The 10,438-nt window shown below is 44.1% G+C and overlaps 1 protein-coding gene across 6 annotated transcripts in view; it reads left to right on the top strand.

Annotated features, from left to right (window-relative positions):
* Positions 1–10,432, top strand: part of LOC111252643 (uncharacterized) — an 18,130-nt gene extending 7,698 nt beyond the window's left edge. Inside the window, exons 1-7 of one of the 6 annotated variants that reach the window (XM_022810864.2) lie at positions 4,178–5,034; positions 6,636–6,764; positions 6,903–7,049; positions 8,411–8,593; positions 8,906–9,085; positions 9,300–9,491; positions 9,664–10,432. In XM_022810864.2, coding sequence (XP_022666599.1) covers positions 6,656–6,764; positions 6,903–7,049; positions 8,411–8,593; positions 8,906–9,085; positions 9,300–9,491; positions 9,664–9,755 — 903 coding nt within the window. In that variant the 5' untranslated portion in view covers positions 4,178–5,034; positions 6,636–6,655 and the 3' untranslated portion in view covers positions 9,756–10,432. Of the gene's footprint in view, positions 1–4,174; positions 5,561–6,635; positions 6,765–6,902; positions 7,050–7,153; positions 8,065–8,410; positions 8,594–8,905; positions 9,086–9,299; positions 9,492–9,663 lie in introns of those variants that run through there. The other 5 variants (XM_022810863.2, XM_022810861.2, XM_022810862.2 and 2 more) reach the window with 5 other exon arrangements.
* The last annotated feature ends 6 nt before the right edge of the window (positions 10,433–10,438 follow it).

The raw sequence follows: 10,438 nt of genomic DNA, 5'->3' as shown, positions 1-10,438 counted from the left end.
TATATGGCTGTGTCGATTACTCTGCGCATACATTACCAGCGGCTCTACCGTATATTATTAACAGGAAAAACGTTGACAGCTGAAGCATTAAAAGGATGCGTCATATATTTTTTAGTAGTGCTCCAAAAAACGAAGCGAAATTTGTACTGTAGAGTACTTGTGCTACGTCTACAAAAGTACTTGTGCCAGACCATAAATGGACAAAGCAATGTTGTATATCTTTCCGGCTCTAACAGAATTCTCTAAAGACTACTCTGTGAGAACGCCAATCTCAACTAACGACCGGCGCCTCACTAACGCTTTCGGTTAGGGCCGACCGTTCTACGTTCAAGGATGCCACTGCCTCTGCTACAAGCTTCAATATCTGGGCAACTGGACGTGCCACGTCGCCAAAATTTCCACAGACAGTTTTTTCGCGGCGTTCAGTAACTGGCGTCAAACCGACAACGATTAACTACCGAACCCCTCTTAACGATGACCTTTTCTTCATAAGCCGGTGACCCGTGTCCTTTCGAGACGGCGCCCGAATGCCGCTGACGTCATCTCCCTGTGCTCGGTAGTCCCGGAAACGAAAGCGGCGGGCCCGATCTCGCCCAACAGAGTCGCAGTGGCGACCAGGCCTCGATGAGGCCTCTAGGCGACAGAAAGGTACAGGCGAACATTATCATCATTGTCAATAGGGCGCGTTTCAGATCTTCTCTCCAGCCAGCCTTGGCCTGTCCATCCAACGAGGCAAGTTGGAAGTGAGCTTTCCTTGTTTCCCGTTGGCATCTCGCCAGCCTTTAAACTAAGGCTACGTACAGAAGTTAACGCAACCGCAACGTCAATGCAGCCGCTATTCGTAGTAGCTGCGCCAATAGTCTTACGGTAGCGACCTAACCTTGGCGTATGGTTTCCGTACCGTCATTGTACGTCATAGTATCAGGAACAGCGCAGCCCTGAGCCCTTGGGCTTCTCAAGCGACTTAAAGCCCGCTGCCAGCCGATGGATCTGTGACTTTCCGACAGACGCGCCCTAGCGTCACCCAGCTTTGTTTTTTCCTAGCGTCTATTTCCTTTTTCCCTGGTTTATCGTCTGATTTTTTTCATTCGCTTGCAACCAACAGCGTCTATATGACGTGCGAACTAACTCGGGCCCACTGATTTTTCAGACTACTAGACACTTTGCAATATTAGCTTACAGCACGGAAAATCTTTTCATCATGACATAGTTGCTTTTCGCGTATTGCGTGCCTCTCGTTAGTTATACGCTTAGGTCGAGTCTAGGACTTGATAACATGCGTATAGTGCAACCTAATGTACTTGTATAGTATATTTTATAAATAGTCAGCAGATCTGGCAACAATACGATGGGAAACACAGCGGAAAACATCGTAGTTAGCCAGCTAATATGGATGAACGAGACCGTTTTCGGTAGATGCTTTGCAGTACGTCTATATATTACTTCCATGGCGCGCAATTCCTTTTTGTCTGTAGGCGTATACGAGATTTCGGATACAAAACAGAAAACAAGCGATATATAGGCAACAGAATCAATACTTCCGTATTAAATAAACAATATATGCACGTAGTCGGAACAACTAGTTGAGTTCCTTTGCTATACGAATCGAACGCTTGGCAGTATCAGCTATGACACAACGTACGTACGCGTATGTACGCACCGCATAATGTTCAAACAGAGCGCAATATAAAGCACTACATTGAGGCTTTTTCCGATTATTCATCTATTAGTCCTCCCTTGAGGTTAACGGTGCTCTGACGTGGTCACTAGACGTTCCAATGTCACACGTTGACTTGATATGGCCGCGTAATATTAAGGTCTGTAACAACATTTTCATATTTTGGTTCGCAGCGGTGCCAGTGGGATTGGCCCCAAAGCCTGCTGGAATCGCAAAGGCTGAATATTATAGGGTTCCAGCGAGAATCATTCATTTTATCTATAAGACTTTAGGCTCAAAGCTGTTCCAGTGATTGCCTATGACATGATGATAGCGCCTCGAGTTTCAGATTCAGATTGGTTCCAGGTCAACGAAAACAATCGAAGAAGTCAGAATTTTTATCACGAGCAAAATAGGCTGATAAAGTTAAAATACAAACGAAGTTGAATTAATGAAAATGTCAATTATGTTGCGTAAATTTAGCCAATCGTCGCGCAATACATCCACCCGATCGTAATGTTCAACCTGCTTCCACCAAGATGCCATCACTGCTCCAACGAGATTTCCATAAGGAATGAACCATTTGGGGACTCACTAAGTGATGCTAGTACCCCTATTCCGGCGAGATGATTTACGGCATGTTACTTTGAATAGAAAGCATGTGTTTTTACCGCTATTGCCAAGTATCGAGCCTGTTGTGTAGGCTTCTAGATACATCTGGATGTGTTCTGCAACTGGTAGTTGATCGGGCTTCAGTAATGGGCCACGAGGTAAATACTTGACAAAGTGACTAATCCTCACTCATCTACTAGTTAATGAACGCTGTCTTTGTTAGATGTCTATTCGCGTTTGGCAAAAGGCTTACCTTGAAAAAGAGAACGCTGTTGGCTAAATCGACGTTCTGAGTACCATTTTATTGACCATGTAAACCGTCTACTCTAAGCATGCGTCATCATTTATTTAATAGAGATACCTCGCCCAGTTCTTGAGTCAACCAGCATTGAGCTAGTTAGATACGAGTAGCAAATTAGGAGGGAAATCGGACTGTTATTATATAAGCGCCTGATAAATTTTCGAATCTAAGCGCCGTCGATACGTGCCGCGTTTAAACATGGCCGGAACCAGTTAGGGATTGTGGCACGTATTTTACACATGTACGTACGATGAATTGCAGCAGGACAGCGTTCATATAAAGCAATTGGACTTTTGTCGTAATACATTCAATTCAATTGAATCCTCTAAGGTATTTTCAGTCATTATTGGAGAATACAATAGACAAACGGTATGGCACACTCAGAAGGCTTATGAACGCATTTTTTCGACGTGAGCTTTCTTTCTGTTAACCTTTCTTCCCGATATTGCCATCTGTGTCGAAATCGCGGACCAGAAGTGACCTTTCGCTTTGGACCTTCATTAGGTAGCTTCACCAAAACAGGGCAAACCAACGCAAACGAAGGGTCATTGAAAATAAACAAGACACCGTAGATAATCGACCAGTGAATCGTTCCAAGATACCTGACCTGTAATTGTCAACGTAAACTAGACATTTAGCTTGGGCTCAGCTATATGGGCAGGGGTCATCTGCTGTGGGGCTCTGCTTGCACAACGGTGAACATTTCTTATTAAAAAGCCAGGCTTTGATAGTGGGCATCGAAGTTTGACGTCTGCTCTGAACAACAGTCGATATGAGCTAGAGACAGTCTTTGGGTGCGACCGGCATTAAGGAACACAATTAAGACGTTCTCGAAATCGTTCATTGACAGCATGCGATAGCTAGCTCAGACAAGAAAGAGAGGCGGGAAATTCTTTTTTTAGCCCAGATTCGATCTTGGGGGGTAATCGCCGGCCCAGGTGAGTTCCACGTGTGAACGTATAGGCTACTTGATGAGATCGCCCCTTGGGGGTGGTGCTAGGTTATGACGCCTTCTCATTTCAATACAAGATTCATTGTTCAACAATTTTTTTGCAAGCCTCTGAATCCAGCTGTGCCCATCATCGATCTATCGACAAATTATTTATTACCACACATATATTCTCATCTGGTTTGCCTGTTGGAGTGTACCGCTGCTATGATGTAAATGGAGAGCGCTCTAAATAGTACGAAATACATGATGCAGGTGTTCTACACAGTGTGTGATAACCTACTTCGGGTGAAATAAGCGTATAGCACTGAGGACACTTTTATAAGACGTTCGTAAAAGGATTCGTATGAACCAGCTTATGTGGTTTACAATATTTAAGTAGCAGTCGAGCGGTAGGATTTACAATAGCAATTGTAAAAGAACTAAGCCTTTTGTCGTCGTACACCATGAGCTTCCCGTCAACAACTTACACGCAATACACCTAAGACTAAAAAAACATGTAATACTGCCAGAGACAACTGCTTTTATAATCAATTCTATAATAATCGGTTGATAAATTAGACTAGATAATAAGTCATTCACGTGACCCCTTCAAACGAACACGTTCCGTCTTCATGCTTCTACGTCCACATAAGTGTCGGCTTTAGAAGTGGCTTCCCAGTAGGATACGCTCGGTCATGCGCACGTTCACCAGTCACAGTACATGTATAAGATTGGTCTCGCGTTAATTGAATCAACGCAGTGTTGTTTACTATCTGTCCTGCTAAGTAAGCTTCTCCGTTCCTGGGTAAACCGACAAAGACAAAATGAGAGAAATTGTGCTCGGCCGTCCCGCTGGCTTACGGCTTGTAGAACCTCGAGTCGTTTTAGAGACAGTACGGATGAGTTTATGGAGGGATTAGCGCGTGTGTATGAGCGCATGTCTCTCAGTAAACTCCAAGTGACGCTATAGTGAAGACGGCTACGAAGCAGTGAAAGGATTCGCTCTAAGCGATTGATTGCACTAGCGCCGGCTATCGTGCGTGTCGTACGAGCTATGGCGCAACGTATTACGCGCTGGGGCAAGAGATAACGCTCCAGAGAGGACAATGAATACTGTTCAGGTCGCTCTTTATTTTGCGCCCTTTCGTTACGTTTCGCAGCTAACGGCATTGTGTTCCCTCAAGAAAAAGAGCCTATAAACAGGAAACACACTATTACCGAATCGACTCCATTTAATCTGCCAGGAACGTTTCGTTAATACGGATTTACATGTCTCTCGCGCGGAGCACGAAGTCTATACATTGTCGATCTGTTGTGTTGTAAAAAATCCTACATCTTAAGAACGGTCTCTTGATACCTCGATTCAATATAGCTGTTATTTCGGAGAAGAACGACCGTAGCAATAATAATAATGTGTTTTACAAGTGTACGTTAGAGAATCTCATCTTTATTGGTACGCGCCATTTACGCTTGTTGATAATTACCTACAGCTGTATCAGAAGTTAGATTGCTTATTCGAGCAAACGGAAAAAGGTGAGGAAGATTACGTTACATCGTTACAAACAGAAGCGGTAATCAGCTAGAAAAGTAGCATCCGTGATATGGGTGCCTCTTACAACGACTTATCATTGTCGCCTCGAAACGTCTCATGAAAAATCATTGTAAACGACTATTGATATAAGGCGAACAGTCAGTGATCACCTGAAAAAGGGAAGATTGACAATGCTTGTCACTAGAAAGACACCGGCCGCTATATAAAAATGTATGTATTAAATCTACGGAAATTTCAATTCAATCGACTCAAATCCCGTTCCTGTCCTCTGGCTACAACTGGGACGATATAGATGCGAATTGGGACTCTTACTCCGTTTACTGAGTGATCTTTCTCGAGTGTAGGGTTCTACACGATCAGGAAATCAGACGCGTACGTGTAGCATCTGACTAACTTCGAATAGTTGTAATTTGTTAACGTGATTAGTGTTGTTTTTTGGAGAGCGAGTTTGACTTCGGGCCCGCTGAACTCGTGGCCGAACCGTGCGTCTTCCTACATCACATAACGGTAAAAGTTCTTACTGTTTTCACGGTCTGTACAGTTCCACGGCTATCCCCATATAATAGAGCCGTATTTTAGTCTTTGACGGCACAACCGATTGAGTAGTTGGTGTCGGACCCTATTTCAAAAGCGCCATCATTCCGAGCAGATTCGATTGCTAAATGGTAACGAGGTAATATCTATGTAGCCGAATGGCTATGTGTTAATGTGAACTTCTGCCCGCGATCCACGCGACGTTCATGAACGTTGATGTCTTACATTGTCCACTGTGGTAAGCATTGACGGCTGGCTAGCGATGAGCTACCGATGAATGCACTCTGTCAATCGATCGAGTAAAGCATGGCCGAATCATCTTTGCCGTAACCGCATTAGGTAAATGGCAACGTGTGAGGTGTGCGGCGTCGATCGAAGCCCTTCTACGTACTCGACAGTACAGAGCAGCACTTCTAGAGTACTACCTTAAACCATACGCATAGTCCCATGCGTATATGGCCAGTGACGCCATTATTCAATAGAGCCGAGAAAGCAATGTTTGCGCATATGCTACGGCTGTCTCACACGGTGAGTAGGTCCACAAGGTTGAAATACACGAATGTAGTCGTGCACTAACCCGCATAGATGAAGGACAAAGGGAAAGCAAATTGCTGATGAATACAAGGCACCTCTAGCAGTTGCATCGATCTTCTGTCCGCGAGCACGCAAGACAACGTTCTGCAGAGGGAGAAAGGACTGACGATACGTTTCAGACGGACCCGTTAGAGTGGAATGCGTCATCAGCGGTGGTCCACGCGGAAAAACAAAGTTCACGGAGGAGTTCTAACCGTTATATAGCTTCGTCCATAAACAGAATGATTCGCTCACCGATACGCTTCGGCAGTTCCATCGACTGGCAAAAGTGCGAAGCGAAAGCTAGCGCGTGCCTTTCGTTTGCAAATGTATAAAAACACGGGTCGAACTATTCTGTGATGTCGTTCGATATTTGTTTAGCATTACGCTTAATGTACGTGACAAAGGTGTAAATAAGTTCAATATTGTAACACATCATAACATTTCTGGTCTTATCGTTGCTTATTCGTTGTAGAGTGTTAAAGGGGGCTGAGAATGTTGCGTAACATCATTCAGGGAGTGCTGCTTGGGGTAAACTGCCTGTTGTTTCTGGTAACCCCTGGAGGTACTCAAAGTCATACCTTCGAGCGAGCTATTAGCCATGGTAAGTTTGATTAACAAACGAGAATATTAATTATATTTATATAGCAATACTTTCGAGACGGTTATTTACGAACAAGGCCCGAGGAGTGTAAATCAGTGTTCGTTTGTTTGCGATTTGCCTGCAAAAATACATGAGCAGCGCCCGCTCGTTCGCTGGACTCGACACTTGCGATCCAACTAACGCCGCTTAATCCGAGCTCACATGAAGACCGCTTCCACATTTCGAGAGTAGAGCGGGTGCGTTATGGAAAGGCCTTCCGGCGACAGGCCAATCCACCTCAAAGCGGTAAGCTATAACAATAATAAGAGTAATGAAGACGTTCAGTAAAAGCCCTTACGGGTGATTACTAGACGAAATAGATTACCTGCCACAAACTGCCTCGTTAGGGTGTCTAGCCAGACTTTTCCTTCTACTATTTGCGGATGTTTATGTCGATACTAATGTGCCACAAGCTGCTGATTCTATTGAATCTTGTAATTTCGTTTTAACACCAGAATAAAATAGCTATAACACAACTAGCCCGATCAACTCAATCATCGTGGTCGTAGTTATGGTCAGTCTGCAGAGATCTCAAAAGCCGAAATAGCATCGGAGCGAAGATTAGCATTCGTGTCAAGCGGAAATGACTCACAACACCACTGAGATGTCATCTATTATGAGACCCAATTTTTAGCCGCCATTCCAATCGGCCGTAACGATTTAGCTGCGTTGCTTGACGTGGCAATGCCGGTCACACTGTATTTCGCATGATATGGAGCTCTCTACGTTCTGCTGCGCCAGTAGGCGCTAGACACTCCCTAATTGTTTGCCCACGTAGTGACCCAGGCAACTCATAAGCGGCCGTTCACCATTATGAATGCAATGCTACCTGTCATCAGAGTTGTTCGCGCTGTATTTTACGCGAGGCGTCAGATTCTACGGATGCGCTTTATGATATATCGGCTCGTCGTACCCCATTGTCGTCACACCTATGTTACACACACATCTAGTTATCGTCGACCAGTGACGATTGTTAACGTCGAGTAGTTAGTACATCGCAAATGATGGATCATATTTGGGACAGTGAACGCTGACTAGCTAGACAATCATTGCCACGGAACCGCTTGTTGAACACGTTCGAACGCCATGCTATGAACGCACGCACATAAGGGCGCCAGAAATTAGTGATCTTTGGGTCATTGCCTTGATACAACTGGCCTTCGTTGGTTTATGCTTTCCTCATCGTTTCCCAGAGCTCATGCCCTCAATGTACCTCAGCAGTGGATATTTAGAACAAGTGACAAATGGAGTGGTTACAGAGGTAGGAGAATACTATCACGCGTCATTAACGAACTGAGTCCTGACACAGCCTTGAGAATAACACTTCACGAGGAGGCAAGAAAAAGGGCTACACCGCACAGGTTTCTTGCCAAAAACCGCATTGTTTAGTTTGTCGATTTGCCAAAGAAAGTAGAGTTTCATAGTGTGGCGTAGCACGAACGCTGGTGGTGGAGGTGGAGCTACAAGAACTAACTTTTCTGTAGCTTTTTCATTGTTTGCTTAGTCGATACCTATACTATGATTAAACGCACTGTTATTATTACCGGCACTAGTGAGATACACATAATTTTCGGTTATTGTTCGTTTGTTATCGTGTGACTTTGTAGAGAAGTGCAAATATAAGAAGGAACCTTGGGGAGAGTGCGAGATGGCATCAAACATACAGAGGCGTCGGTTAGTTTTAAAAAAAAATAATCCCGCTTGCGAGCCTACTAGAGAGATAACACGACCCTGTCGTTTGTCCAAATCCGGTCAAGGGCAAAGTAGTCACAATCACAAACAGAGGACAGGTAACATTCATCATCATTGCTATTCAAATTTAATACTGAATAGGGAAACGAATTCCGTTTCCCAACAAGCATGATTAGAATTAACAGTGATAGCGGATAACATTTCACTCTTAATATTAGGCATCTGTATGCAAGGTTAAATTTTGAAAAGAACAATAATTTTTTTCAACAGTGAAAAATATTACACTTGACTAACGTAAAGAAAACCTAGGTGGGCCACGGGCTGGCTGGATTCTAATGGATATGCTGAGACGGCTCGGGCCTTGCAGAAGGAAACAACATAATTCCAACTTGCGTCCCATGTTGTTTCAGTGGTGTGCCGCTATAAAAAGGGCTCATGGAGTGAATGTGACCCTCACACTGGTCTGAAGACTCGGACAGACACGCTAAAATTCAGCAAACAGGGCCTTCCGCCCGCACAGGTGCAGCTTTTGCGCGATAGCTGCGAGCCAACTCGGATGATGACCCGTAAATGCAAGGCCACTAAACTCGGTAGGATGGGTTAACAATAATAAAGGCGAGTTAACTTTCGTAGTTTCCCCAGCTTGCTCTTTAGTGGGAACAATGGCTATCCCGCAGAAGAGAACTATACTGAAGACAGAGTGACTCTTATCAATGGTCGGTTGTTAATGTGCAATGGGCAACGGTGTCCACAGGGTACTCGTGTAAATAAGTCATAAATAATGCTGCTTTAAATACATTTTAGGCTGTAAATACAACCGTTCTGCAGCGTGGTCCAAGTGCGATTCGCGCACGAACCTGCGCACAAAAGTTCTCAAGTTAGAGGCCGGAGTTAACCGCAGCGGGGCGGAATGCGAGCCTGAGCGACGAATCACCAAAAACTGCCGGGGTGGACAGCCTGATAAAGCCAAAAAAAGTCACGACCATTTTCCTCAAGGTATCCTTTTATCCACACTGCGTTACTATTCAGTAGCTTTGCTATCATTTTTAGCAAAATTAATGATTCGAATTTCCGGGTTCCAAACCCAGTGGTAAACTACGTAGGGCTAGTTTTCGAGTAACTTGGGTCGATATTTCCTAATATTGTTCTTAAAATTTCTTTTAATCAGAGGATCATCCCGAAGAGGAAGAGGAGATTCATATGGAAGTAGGTCAAGGGACGGAGGCAACAGGAATTCGACTCTTAACCACTTTAAAGTAGGCTTGTCTTGGGCTTTCTGATCATGACCAAACAAACAAATGTGCACCGGTTCGCCGTAGCGTTTGTCCGAGATCGGCAAAGTCTTGAAGATGAACAGCTGACCTTGCTGATATTTCAACATTGCGAGCTCCAGTGCCAGAACTGAATTTTCCAGTTCTTCGAGGAGAAAGGCACGGGAATTTTTTGCGTCCATTGCAAAGCTAGGAGACTACCTTCTCTATATTTCAATTGCATTGAAATGTACTTTTATTTAAGGGTAAATATATTACAAAATAGTGTGCAATTATCGCCTCCATAGGAGCTACGATAGAGGGCGTGAGGGTGCGGTCACCTATTACCATATTTCTACAATCTATTACAGTGGCTTTACTACGGCGGTACAACACAGGTATGGTCGGGAGGCACGGTTATTATTATTATTGTTAGCATATAAGCGATACGGAAAGGGAACGTGTTGTTTATTTGCTTTGTTTTCTCTATAAAGGTTGTAGAGGTTACTATTTAATCACCTAAATCATAGCCAGGTCGTTTATAAAGGTACTTCGAACATCTAGTCGATTTGGAAATTGTGTTGTGCAATCTCTGCAAATCTATAACACAGTAGAGCTTTGCAAGAAGAGTACAGACTTACCGTAGCACGTTAACTGCCACCTTCTGAGCACACGTTTGTCACTCTATATCTG

The sequence above is a fragment of the Varroa destructor genome, unplaced genomic scaffold (genome assembly GCF_002443255.2).
Source record: "Varroa destructor unplaced genomic scaffold, Vdes_3.0 BEIS01000006.1, whole genome shotgun sequence".
NCBI classification, from domain to species: Eukaryota; Metazoa; Arthropoda; class Arachnida; order Mesostigmata; family Varroidae; genus Varroa; species Varroa destructor.
This window is presented reverse-complemented; position numbering and strand designations above follow the sequence as displayed.